This window comes from Rhagoletis pomonella, unplaced genomic scaffold (assembly GCF_013731165.1).
Source record: "Rhagoletis pomonella isolate Grant_MI unplaced genomic scaffold, Rhpom_1.0 Rhpom_scaffold_00013, whole genome shotgun sequence".
In the NCBI taxonomy this organism is placed as follows: domain Eukaryota; kingdom Metazoa; phylum Arthropoda; class Insecta; order Diptera; family Tephritidae; genus Rhagoletis; species Rhagoletis pomonella.
Window position 1 is genome coordinate 22,338,787 of NW_023458567.1, and position 14,440 is coordinate 22,353,226.

A 14,440-nucleotide genomic window follows, 5' to 3' on the forward strand; every position below is an offset into this window, starting at 1 on the left:
TTAAAGCAACATCGAAAAAAATATAGAAAAAAGGCTTTTTCTGAACAGCAGTCGCTCCTCGGCAGGCTATTGAAAACCTCCAAGTGTATTTCTGTCATTTCGGAGGGACACTTCTTTCTTTTATACTGTACAAATTGTGATACTTTTCCAATTGGTGGAGTGCAATAACGCCATACGCAATAGGGCCATATCGACTGCTGAGTGGAAGATCGACCTATCACGGCAGCCAGTTCGAAAACGTCATATCTCAAAAAACTTTTAAAAAACGCCCTATTTCAGAATTCGTTTCACAAGCGCCCTATCTCAGCTGCCGATTCAAAAACGCCCTATATCAGCACATTTTCAATACATTTTGAAATACGATAGGTCGTTTTTGAACCGAATTATGATATAGGGAGGTTTTCAATAAAATTCTGAAATAGGGCGTTCTTGACCGAGATAGGCCGGTCTTCCACTCAGCAGTCGATATGGTCTTATTTCCACTTTGTTTTGGAAATAAAACCATATGACGTTATTTCCAATCCAGAAGTGAAATAAAGTGATATTCAAGATCTTACAAATGAGTAATAAAGTCATAATAGAAATTACAACCGCTTGAACTTAAAATGCATGTCTGACACACTGTTTGTATATTACAAATTTTTTCTATTAATTGATCGTGGGCGTGTTTCTGTATTATGCAGTCCGGAACTAGAAGAGAATAGTCGTGTATTTAACCAGGAACAATGGTTATAAAGAAACAGAAGAGAATGAAATTATTGGGTCTCAGCTTATTAATATTTAATTAAATTTTTCCGCAAAACAATTTGCAAAAACTTAATTGGCTTCTCTAGCGCCATTATTTTCATGCAATTTTCTATGAATTCCGTACAATAGACAACATGAAAAGACCTCGTTCAGATTATCCGTGAATAAAGAAACTCTCGCCGTGTATTAACATTGTTACGGCAATTTTCCAGAGTTTACGGACATTTGGGTAAATTATTGGTAATCATCGAATCAAAAATTTTGCCAAAAGGGGTATCAAATAGACGCATTTTAAAACCCCAGTATTACGAATCCAGGGGCGGAAATTAACTTTTTTGTAGGTGTAGGTGTAGGTGTTCTGACAAAATATTTTTATGAAAAGTTTTTAAGCTTAAACTGTTTAGTCATCTGACGTAATTTTTTTCAAAAAATATTTAAAAAAAACTTTTTATTGATAAAAAACTCAATTTTTGGAGGTATATTCAAGTCGGTCCAGCTCACGTAAATCTTAATATTTTTGCGAGATATTTTGATGGAAGTCTTAAAATATAATAGATTTTATAATTCCAGTGGAAAAGCAGTACCGATTTTTTTTTTGTATAGCTGCAGTCTACTGTACATTAGGGTGGGCCGAAAATCCTATTTTTTTAGAACTCCGATTGGTAATAGTAAAAATATGGTTCATTGTGATCTAAAAACAATCTGTTGAATGATGACAATTTTTGGTCAATATCTTACGCTCGGCCAAGTCCATCAAAGTTCAAGTGCTAAAAAAAGCTTTTTGTGCTTACTGCGATTCTCTACAAAACAGGTCAATATATCAATTTATGTAGGACTAATACTTTCTAAGATACTTGCAATTTCAGTAAAAAAATTAATTAATTAATATATTTATTAATTTTTATTTTTTGAGCACATTGAACTTTGATGGACTTGGGCGAGCCTAAAAGCCCAGTTACTTATGCATACTTGCACTGCTATACAATTTTTACGTAAAAATCAAAACCCAACAGAATTCTACATGTTAAGTGCTATGCGTTGGGTAACCGCAGACAATAGCCTCATGCGATTATTGATTATATTTTTTGTTGTTTGTGTGAAATATTTTATTTTGATCAGTATTTTTCTTTTAATCAAAATATGTTGAAATAAAAGTGAAAATAAAAAAATATTTTTCCAGAACCGATTTTGTTAAAACATATCGAGGGCTTATTATATTCAATACCCTCTATCTGCAAAAACTCAATTTTTCAGGAGAGCAAAAAAACTGTTTTGCTAGCTATTTTTAAAAGTGTTAATAATTTTAAGTACCTACACATGTCTTAAAAATTCACGCTATATATTAAATCTAGGATTTTACCTTTAATTCATTATATTTTAGTTTAAAGATCAGATAGATGCAATTCGAATTGTAACTATTTATATAAAAAAATGTGCTGATAGCGGGTTTTGCAGAATAAGTAATGAAAATGTCAGTTCTTTAGATGTAAATGTTATATTAAACTAAGTTTTCAACATATATGTAAATCATTGGTCTGCAAACTCGTTCCCATGTATTCCGACATGCCTAGGTAACCACATAATTTTAATGGTGTTTTTGTGTCGAAAGAGTAATTCACGTGATTTCGAAATTATATGTGACCTGGTTTACGAAAAGGGAGCTACGTGCGAAAACTAGTTTTCTGTGAAAAAGCTGTTAAAAGTAAGCAACTCGTTTCGTCAGTTTCTCATTATCTCGTTAATTGTTCTCCGCGCCGGACGTCCAGTGAGTGTTGTTGTTGGTCCAGTAAGTGTTGTTGTTGGTCCAGTAAGTGTTGTTGTTGATCCAGTAAGTGTTGTTGTTGGTCGGAATATTATTATAGTTTTATTATTATTATTATTATTATTAATATTATTATTATTTTTAGTACACTTCTAAGCAAGTTAGGATTTTCTGCTTTTCACCACGTGAAAAAGCATCTCATCTTCCATCCGAATCAACCAAAAAGTGAAAATTGATTTTTTGACACCTAAGCCCCCTTTCCGTAGACCAGGTCACATATGAGAATCATTAGCACTGTTACAGAGAGCTTCGATGGCTGATTTACTGTACGTGCATATGAGGAAATTTCCTTCGTTTTTAGCGGCGATAGGTACAGCTTCTAGAAATTGTAAATATCGAGCAGTACGCGGGAAAAGCACCGACGACAATTGTTAAATCAAGCCCTTTTGTTACCGCGAAAGAACAGCCGGCATGAAATCTGGAACAGTCTGTGGAATAAGCTCACATGTGCATAAATCAGTGTTTTTACGAGGTCGTTTTGTCAGTATCGTTTGAACGACTATCGTTTCAAAGTTACGTGATTCATGCCCAGTTTTCGACGTGAGAGAATAAAGTGTTATTTCTGCAATGAACAATCTTTGGGATGAGCACCTTTGTGTTGGTTTTTACCCCATGGTTATGGTTCTTCTGACTGCTGCATGCTAAGGTGTTTCTAGCAATTTAGGATACTTTTTGCGCAGTGTCCGTAAATTACGAGTCCAAAGTAAACTTTTCCTAATATAAGAGCCGTAATTACATTTACCAGTGTAGTTATATGAACTAAAAAATACTTGGAAAGTAAGTTTATTGTAAAAAATTATTCCCAATAATTTCAATGTGTCAGTATAGTGCATAGGGGTGTCATAAACGGAGAGGGTTGGATGTATACATTTGTGTTTTATGCATATGTGAAAAAACCGAAATCCTAACTAAAGAAGATTTGCACCAATTGCGGCAAATCCTAAGTCTTAGAAAAAATATAATGGAGTTAACTTCCCCAACGGCTATATTGAATAAAATAACCGAAATTAGTGATCCTTATGGGACACCATTAAACAGAGGAACAGTTTTTGATTAACAGTTATTGACCCGAACGGCGAACTTCCGGTTGTAAAGGAAGGACTTAGCAACATTGTACATCCTATCACCATTTTTCCAGCGTAATACTTTGGATATGCAGGGGAGGAGAGAAATGGGTATAGGGTAGGGCAATAGGAATAACAATAATAGTTTTCCACTCTTAGTGACCTTACCTGCCACAAAAAATTTTAATAAAACAATTTTCCAGCAAAATTTTGTAGATAGAGGATTTTGCTCTTATAACAAAATGTTATTGCAGATAGTGGAATTTTCCAAATGAGATTATAATACCATTAAAGCTATATTTTAAGTTTGACATTATTGTCATGGTTGAAAGATTAATCGGAGCTCACGTTACCATCAAAAACTCATTTTCATCAAAATGTCAGATCGAGGGTATTGACTATAAGCCCTCGATATATAGGTATATACTGAATTATTTAATTTGATGCTAAGTATTACTAATAAAATGAGAAAAATAATTATTTGATATTTCATGATTTATGGGATACTAGCCAATGCCCGTTTGCTTCGCGGTGCCTAATTAGATCTATTGCGTTGGCCAATACAAAAATTGCGTTTAAAAGCAAAAGCGATATGTAAAGTAAACATCTTTAGTTAAAATTGAAACGACTAAAGAGCAGAATCCTCCTCACACATAGGCCAAGAATAGTAGCGCTGTGATACCATATGGAATACTAATCCCTTTCGATGTCATGAGTTTTACCGATGGTCTTATTTCCACCTGTGAGATCTCTGCAAAGCGTGCGTAATATTCATCTATAATCTTGCAACTTGAACATTGATCCGATGTACCATGTAAACCAATAAAAGTCCTTATAAAGAAAGTAAAGAGCACAGATGAGCGTTTTCAGTTAGCATTTAGAGTGTATGAGAGCATCAGGCAAAGGTGCGCTTACACAATATTGCGGTCTTTACATGCATATTTACTTAAACGAATCCTCCATTTAGCCATATGAAAAGTAAATTCGGCTAAGATGAATATAGGGCCAAAGCTGACCAAACCCCATGTGGGTTTCTATATATTTCGGCTGCAGCGCAATCCATTAGGTCCCTTTTCTGCAAAACTACTGCTTGTCACGACATGAATACGTATTATGAATTTCAATCATATTTTATAAAATATAGCGGGTTAATTTTTCATCATACCGGTAGCTCACTTTGCGAACTTGAACTAAATCGGTTAATAAATACGACTCCTATAAGTAACTCTACTCCAGCGCCACCAGCGTGTTGTCTAGTAAGCTATAATAGGACCATATATGCAAGGTATAACCTCCGACAATTTGACTGACTTTTGAGTTTAGTCCGAACAACGAAAACGGCTATCATTTTTACAACGCTTTTATCAACTTGCAATGTTGTGTGTCCAGAAACTTTCAATGTTGTGGATCCAGAAACTTTCAATGTTGTGTGTCCGACACCATAAAATCTTTGCTTTGAAAAGCTCCGATAAAAAAGCATAGTGCATAGGGCGACATCTGTAGTGAATAGGGCGAGGTAGATGACATCTAGATGTCGCCCTATGTGCTACGTTTGCTACAGCGGAAATAGACGACACGCCATTTCTTTAAATAAAATTAATTGGTGCTCGTTTGTATGTACATACATATGTAAATGCATGTGTGTGCACCTTTCTATTAATATCGTTGAATTATTTTAATATCTATTGCAAAATTTTATTCAGACAGGACTAAAAAGTAGAAAATAAATAATATAAAAAAAACTTTTTAATATACAACGCTTTTATAAATGGACTAAAAAGTAGAAAATAATATTTCTCAGTCCCATAGAATTTGTTTTGATAACTTTTGATTTTGAAATTTTAGCAAAAGTCATTATAAACAATCTATGAAATTGAAAATGAAAAGCGTGGGGCGCATGTAATACACTTGAATTGATATGAAAAGTAATATATGTATGTATGTATGTGGGTATATGAATAACGACCGCTTAAAATCGATTTCAAAGTTCTACTTTCGCTGTAGAAATTTTAGGTCTACGTTATGTAGTTTGACTATTGTCAATTAAATCGAATGCTTTGTATTGCATGCGCTCCAAGTTTTTCATTTTCAATTTCATAGATTGTCAAAAGTTATCAAAACAAATTCTATGGGACTGAGAAATATTATTTTCTACTTTTTAGTCCATTTATAAAAGCGTTGTATATTAAAAAGTTTTTTTTTTATATTATTTATTTTATATTTTATTTTACTATATGTGACCTGGTCTACGAAAAGGGAGCTTACGTGCGAAAACTAGTTTTCTGTGAAAAAGCTGTTAAAAGTAAGCAACTCGTTTCGTCAGTTTCTCATTATCTCGTTAATTGTTCTCCGCGCCGGACGTCCAGTAAGTGTTGTTGTTGGTCCAGTAAGTGTTGTTGTTGGTCGGAATATTATTATAGTTCATCGTGTAAATAAATTATATTTTGTCGTATTTTTACTCTTCTTTCTCTACATTTTTAGTACACTTCTAAGCAAGTTAGGATTTTCTGCTTTTCACCACGTGAAAAAGCATCTCATCTTCCATCCGAATCAACCAAAAAGTGAAAATTGATTTTTTGACACCTAAGCCCCCTTTCCGTAGACCAGGTCACATATTTAAATTTTCTATACATATGTACATATGCAGTTAAATAGGGACCCGCATATATGTATATACATACATTCATTATGTAAAAAAGACGCCTAAACGTATACTACAAATCTGTTTCTTTTCGTGTTGTATCCAGTGTTGCCAGGTCTTCACCATGAGGAAACGTCCCTCTTGGTCTGAAAAAACGTCATTTCCTACACAAAAATGTCTTGTCAAGTGTTCTTATTTATACTTTTATTGTATACAAAGGTACATAAGTATGTACGTAAGGTATATTAAAATATCATTTCGACAGAGCACATTAAAAATTCATTGCAAACTGGTTTGAGATCGTTAATATAAAAATCATTTTATACATACACTTGTGATCAGCTGATTAAGTCATAAACATTTTGATCGATTTTGGGTGATTCTCTTTCGTTTATTTAATGTTTATTATTTTTCCATAAAAGCTTGGCTCATTAACAAACAAAATATAAATCTACAAAAATTGTGCCAAAATTATAAACAATCTGCAAATTTTCAGCTAGATTTTCAAATTTATTCAGATTTTTTAACCCATTAAATTTCAGGGCAATAATGTGTAAGTTTAAAGGGGCTAAATAATCGCGTTGTTTTTTAATAATTTTTTTCTTGTAGAAATTTGGTTAGGGGCTCGGTTGTCGAAAATGCTAAATTACGTTCTGCTAAGAAGGAGCATAGCAATAGGTCCATTCAATATCAAAAAAATTGTTACGAATTGTTACTAGTACTTGCAAGTTTTTACTGAAAATGCATTCAATTACCCAAAATATTTGCAAGAGGAAGCGAATTCGAGAGCGTAACAACCCGAGAGAGCTGCAAATTCTTGCAAGTAAAAATTTTACTAGCAGGAATTTGCAGGAGTCCAAAAGTAAGGTTATGTTTCAAACTCAAATGTAAACAAACTGTTTACGAGGATGATTTGATGAAACATAATTAGTGAAATGAAAATATGGATACAAAATTTAAATCTATTGTATATATTTTTACTTTTATGACTTATGAACTATTCCCAATTAAAAAGAAAATTGCGCGCCAAAACTTAACCGTCAGAAAGTTTCAAAATGGCTTAAGTTGCAAGTTTTTACTAGTTTTGCGTTCAATAACTTTTTCTAAATATTTTATCTTGCTCTCAATTCCACTCTCTATTTTTCTTTTACGCTCTCGCTGCAAGTACTTACTGGAAAAGTTATTAAATGGACCTAATATTTCAGTCTTTTTTGCGTTCAGTACATTTTCAATGAAGTCATTAAAAAGTCGCCTACATTTTTCTGACGTTTTACGCTGCACAGCTTTTTTGAGGCTTTTGCGAGCGTGCCTGCAGCAATAGATCGGCTCTACCTGATTTGGCTTTTAACGTGCAATTGCATAATTACAGCAAGCCTCGTAACCTCAAGTGTTTACACAACCAGCCTTTGAACAAGGGATCCTTAGTCCTAGAATCCAAAAAAACCTTTGGAGGAAGCAGCTGCAGCAAAACACAAAGATTGTAAAGATTTATTAAAAAAAAAATAATTCAAAATCAGTTCTACTTATAAGATTTATAACAAAGAAATTTTACTGGGAACTTAAAAAACGTCATTTTTTACACAAAAAACGTCCAAACGTCAACAGGGTACAAAAAACGTCCAAATGACGTTAAAAAGGTTAACCTGGCAACGCTGGTTGTATCTTTCAAGCATTTGTGCAAAGAAGTAATGTCGCAAAACTCATAAGCTTCAATGGACAATATCTCAGGTTTAAATGAAAATATCTCGTTGAGTTAAACAGCATTATCAAGGGGAAATATATTACTTTCGAATGATTTATTAAATTTTCTAGAAAAAAAACGAAATATTCTTGATGAAATTACATGACGAATATCGAGGTAGCCTGTAATGGTTGATTCCAGTATAAAAAGCTAGCGGCATTCTCCAAATTGAATCTTAAAAAATAGTAACCAAATATTATTATATATTATTATATGATTAACTTGTGATTTAATAAAATAAATTTAACTTAATACGGAATATACAATGAGTACCGATACAAGTAGGTATCGATACTTTAGGTCCGATATTTTTCGGGCATCGATACTTTTTTTTCTATACTACTTCCAAGTAAAAGAATCGTTTTATCCCTAATCATACAATTTGATGAAGCATTTTGGGTGATATGGCGCTTTATTGACCGGATATAGTGCTTTCAGATTTTTAAAACCCATTTTTTTTTTTTAATAAATAACTAAATTTTAACAACGTGACTATTTTTCGCATGTACGTGAGCTACTCCCCTTCAAAATCAGATATCATTAATTTAATTTGATAAAATATTAAAGGAGATATCGTTTGGTAACATAGACACAGCGAAGTGTATTTTGCAAATCATCAAACCAAATTTGTTTGCCCTAAGGCATGATGATAATGATGTTAGATAAGGGTTTAGGGAATTCTCAAAGAGAATATAATACAAGAAAATTACCCTAGAGGCTATAAATAATGTTAGTTAAAATAAACTTTAACAATGGTCTGCGCCGAGGAGTATCAGTTGCCCTATCGCGTCGAAGAACGATTGGATATCGGACAATCCAGATCCCGCTTAGTGACTAAGGGGCTTGTTTGCCACAATATACAGTAAACAATCATATAAAGTAATGAGCCACAAACAACCAACCACAAAAACACTATGAGCGCAGCAGAAGCTTGATTGCCTTTCCGAAGCATCTAAAAGCCGAGGGGCTTCTAGAAATCCGAGTTCATCCTGCATTGTCGTAAACAAATATAATTTACCATAATAACCTCATTTGGGCTCCCAGTCATAGAGAAATATAGGGTAACTGTATGGCGGACGAACTTGCGAGGGGGGTACGACTAAGGGGGGTATGCCTTTCGTCTCTTGCAAGCTGCTTTTAAGAGAATTTATCTTGGCCTAGGTGGGATCGAAAATGGTATAGATGCTTATATTCTTTAAAAAGGGACGATATATCTCAAACAATTGGTGCTCCAATAGGCCATTGCCTTATAAGTAAACACGATCGGAGTGCCTTACCAACGATGTTTCAGAAGTTGCAAGAACTACGAGGCGGATGAGACAGTTCTCCACTTTATTTGTAACTGCCCACCATTATCGAGAAGCAGATTGCGCTTTCTGTGGTATCCTATCTTTAGTGACCTTGACAAATTGGGAGATTTAAATCCGTGGTGCCTGGCGATTTTCGTCAAGGATTCAACATGGCAACTCCCCCTCTCTTACTAGTGGCCACCTGTTTTGAAACTTAATTAAAATAGAATTATATTATAAGCTAATTGAGTTACTTCTTTATAGGTTTTAATTGAAACTTTCAGGAATTGGGCGTGGCATTGCCTGAAAGTGTATCTCGGTAACTGCTTTATCGATTTCTACCAAATTTGGTTTAATTATTTCGTAAATTCTAATTCAGAATATTATCGAAAACGTTTGAAATCGTTTCAAAATTATGAAATTTCAACAAACTTTAACATGTGCACCCGAAAATTGTAAACCTTTTACTCAGAAATTTCGGGTGTGCAGTTTTGTAGCTTATTCACCTTTTAGTAGGTAAAAGTGCATATTTCAAAATGCTAGTAAACCGCGGTGATTTTTAATAATTTTTTGTTGCTTGTAGGCATTTTCTCCCGAAATTGTCAAGTATATTTTATATGGTCCCTAATCTCAATCTTAGACTAAGTCTTTATTTTTATATTTGTCTTTGTACTTTTGCCTTTCACCGCCGCCTAGCTTTACCTTCATTTCTGGGTTTTCCGTTCGTCGTTGAAATCAAATAATATTTAGAGGTCGCTCAAAGCGCTTTTCGTAGAAATGGTACAGAATTCTTAAAAATGAATAATTTTCGATCGGAAACGTTTCTCTGCAGGAGATTCCCAATAATAATACCCACTTATTTATTTAACCACCTTTTCATAGTAGCTATAATTTATAGGTCCGCGGAAACAATAAAAAATCGTTAGTATTAATACATTTATTAGGAATGAATATAGAATCCCGGGGTCCCGGACTTGTAAAGGTCTCGAAAACCCCGGTATTCTTGCCAAGTAATCCCGGGATTTTCTGGATTTGTAATTTGCACTGATGGCAATAATAAAATCTCCTTTTCTTGACCAGTATTGGTTATACTTCTTTTTTATTTATTAATTAATATTTCTTTATAAATGTCTAGTTCATTATTCATATAACACCGCGCGATAGTAAATTTTAAACACAAATATCAATATATTCGCGAAGCCCTGGGCCAAATATAGTATAATTGCGTTTTTAGTTTTTCACTCTGACGTCAGTAATTCAAAAATGATTTAAAAAATTCAGAGAAATGTGCTTAGAGAAGAAGTATGGGTATAAAATTAATGAGGAAATCCTGTAGAAATTAAACAGATTCAAGTTTCTGGTGAAGAGGGGCTGGTAAATATTGAAAATGTCATTTTAAAATTTTATCCTTGAAGTTTCGCAATATTTGTTTTTGAAAAAATTATATGTTATGGGCTTATATAAACTCAATAACATCCTCGAATTTCGTTCTTCTAACTTTGTCAGCTTAAAAATTACCTATTCGTCCTTGTGAATCCAAAAAATTTTAATTTTGTTTAATTTTAAAGAAATTTCCTATTGCATTTGTTACCCATATTTTTATTCTACATTGCGTTGAATTTTTTTTAACAATTTTTGGAATTAATCATATCTTTGAAATTACAAAGTCCTTCAAAATAAATTCTGCGGTCAGAGTGAAAAAATAAAAACGCCACTTTAAATAAGAAAGTAAGTGTCAAACCCATTTATTTATTATTTATTTTATGGTAGGAGAGATTCTCAAACAACATAGAAGCAATTTTTTTCGATTCAAGTTGTTAAAAAGCAATGAATATCTAACTCCTGGGACTAATCCCGGGATACCGGGATTGTGACAACGCCATTCCGATAATCCCGAGATCGGAAAAAGCTCAAAAATTAACATCCCTAATATATATATACATACATAAATAGGAACATACCTACATATACTAATGTATGCACATATATATGGACGAACAAAAGTACTACATGGCATTATGTGATTTGTACGAGAAATGAAAACAAAACTTGTTTATATTTATGAGCTACATATGTACATATTTGCCGGCGCTTGTCTTATCAAGCATTTCTCCCCACCTGCGACGCCCAGTGTGAGCGGTGTCCCATTGATTACGCAAATACACAAATGTTTATTTTTGTATGCACTTTTTGATGTACTTTAGACATACATAGGCACAGAGGCGTTTCATGCGATTGGCGGGCCTGGCGGATATCATACGCCCTGTTATTATTTTCATAAGTTACAAAGTTATTACTTCGACCTATGCATAAAAATGATACGATCAATCACTTATTCTCAATAGTGCCCCATGGAAAAGAAAAACCAATCTTTTTTTTTTGGAAACCATTTTTTTTGGTTGGATCGCCGACATAAAAATATTTCACAGCTGATCTCAATCAACATGATTCAATAGCAAAAAGGGTTAATAAATATTGACTGTCGTTTACAAAAAGTTGCATTGGAAAAGATATGATAACCGAAATAAAGTCAGCTATTCCCTATGTTTACTAAAGCTCAAAGACGTTTACAAGGTTGACATTGATCATTTGATAAATTTGAGCAATTTCTATTTGCAAATTCGGGCCTCATTATTGCTTTCGGCAGAGGCACGGGCTTTCTTGATGTGAGTACAAGTATATGCATACATTTACTTTGCTTGAGAACTTATTATCAAACAATTAATGTCTTATATGTATGTACCTACTATATGTAGCTAACAGTGCGGCAAAGTCGAGCAGCTCTTGCACTTATACTCGCAAATATACTTTTACCTTCGTGTTGATTAGTGACAGAGGGGTTTGGACCATTTATGCATATGTAAGTAGTATATAGGAATGCAAATGTTCATGAGTATTTATACATATGTATGTAACGTACCTGCCAGGCATCTCAATCTTCCAATGCGCCACACTGTGACTTAATTTGAAAAATATGTATTCCTAAGGTTAGTCGGAAAACAAACGCAGAAGTGTTTAGTATCATAATCGGGACGTGTCTACATTGTAAAAATGGAATATTTAAGCACTGAATGTGCTGCACGGTCCGCAGGACCTGCAAACACTCTAATGACTTTGCTGCTACAAACATTAATATCGCGATATTGTGGATTAAGCGATCATGATCGTTGGCCGCAGGATTATGGCGCACGCATTGAAACAGATGGTGAGTAAGGTAGTGGTGTTTGGAGGGAAATTCAAATAAAAAATAAACAAGTGAGTGTAAAGAAAATTGGTGTCTGAATTGGTGTCTGCACGAATGAATAAAATATTTTTTACCATTCATGAACTGAACTTTTTCGCGTGGAGAATTCAGAGAAAATTCTTAAAGCTGAATAGAGCGCTGAAAGAAAGAAAAGCTAGCCAAAGAAAATCGTGCGGAGAACTCTCTGATTTGACTTGTCAAAGAAGTGTGACGCAGTCAACCAATTAGTCGACTAATAAAGTCATCAATTAGTAAATTCACGAAACTAAAATTATAAAAAAAAACGAGAATTCAATAAAATGCTTTCGTCTTTTCGCTTATTTTGATTTGCATATTCTGAAACTGACACAGCCACGAACATGGTCTCATCGATTTCTTACACCGATTTCACATTATGGGCGATTGATGGTAAATGACCATTTCTCGTTTCCTTACTGCAAACTACTGAATCCCCTGAGACCATATTCCTGACAAGCACCAAGGCTGTCGGACGGTCATTTAACACAAAGCTCGGGGACACAGTTATACCCAGCGTGAATAGTACAAAAAACTAAGGGCGACACTCTAGATAGCCGTGCCTTATTTGTTACACAGCACTTGAGGCAAATAAAACAAAACTCTTTTGCCAATAAACGAGGCGAATAGCTGATGGATTTTCAATTAAGCAGCGCCAACATGGGCTTCTATAAGGAATACAACGGCGAAAGTCCAATCTCCCCAATGAAATGAAAAAAGTTGTAACATGTTGCTATCACAGGGATCATTCGGTGGTCTATTAATCGACGTAGACCCTACACGAGACAACCCTCGAATGCAGCTGGCTGCTGACCGCCACGGAGCGTCATTCTAGAGGATACGTCATCAATTTCATTATGTTTTGCCCTCTCAATCACCACCACGGAGAGCTAAATCTGCCCAGAGCGCAAAATAAACCTGTTAAAAACAAAAATTGATTTGGGTGTTGTTACGGGCCGGCAAGAAAAGAAATATGTACACTAGGGCGGGTTAATTATTTTTACTATGCCAAACTGAGAAAATAGGTTTCAAAGAAAATGTGAAAAGTTTCACAGTTGCGCCCTCTGGACGAAGTTTTAAGAAAAAGAGAACTGCCGAAATGGATTCCTCATAACAAAAAACCCCTTATAGCATGGTTTTATGCAAAATTTAAGCACTTCTTAACGACAACACAGCAAAATGCTAAGAAACCTATTATCGCAATTTGGCAAACTCCAAATTGATTTAAGACTTATGGTTTTCCCGGAAAATTTTCTTAGAATTATACGTAGAATCCTTCTATACGCTATACGCGCATAGTCGCAAATATCTCCCGTACAAATTGAGCCGCCCTAATATACATTGTTGAAACATCTCCTCTGTAAGTGTTCAAAATTTATTGGACTACTTAGTTACGAGTTTTTTTGGTGGTGCGATCTAATGTACATACATACATACATATATTCAAACTCACATCCATTAGATGCATATATTTTAATTAGTATTAACCAAGTAAAGCTTTCTTTAATTAATACATTCTAGAACAACATGTTAAACAACAAGTACGTGCGAGTAATCGCTGCTGCTGATAGTAGAAAAAGTATACAAACAATAAATTTAAATAACTGTATTACGTCTCTAGGTCGAAAAACAGTTAAAGGCCCATTATTTTGCAAATGCTGACATTAAAAAATACCCGTACCCGTACGTTCATAAAAATGTTTATTATGTTTGTTTTCACATGGCATTTTTTCAATGGTACACACTTCTTGTCATTTAAATGCTAAGTGGAAATTCGGCATAATGAATTTTTTTTCAAATTCATACACTGAGACAAAAGTGTAGTTACGACCATGATAAAAACATAGCAAGGTATAACCGTTCTCTCAATTTGTCGG

At 34.1% G+C, this 14,440-nt stretch overlaps 2 protein-coding genes across 5 annotated transcripts in view; one reads left to right on the top strand and one right to left on the bottom strand.

The window, feature by feature from the left end:
- LOC118748995 (flotillin-2) overlaps positions 1 to 14,440 on the bottom strand; it is a 516,275-nt gene that overhangs the window by 184,946 nt on the left and 316,889 nt on the right. The window lies entirely within an intron of this gene.
- Positions 12,089 to 14,440, top strand: part of LOC118748990 (glucose dehydrogenase [FAD, quinone]) — a 36,079-nt gene continuing 33,727 nt past the window's right edge. Inside the window, exons 1-2 of one of the 2 annotated variants that reach the window (XM_036483765.1) lie at positions 12,089 to 12,164; positions 12,232 to 12,509. In XM_036483765.1, coding sequence (XP_036339658.1) covers positions 12,356 to 12,509 — 154 coding nt within the window. In that variant the 5' untranslated portion in view covers positions 12,089 to 12,164; positions 12,232 to 12,355. The remainder of the gene's footprint in view (positions 12,165 to 12,231; positions 12,510 to 14,440) is intronic. The other variant, XM_036483766.1, reaches the window with a different exon arrangement.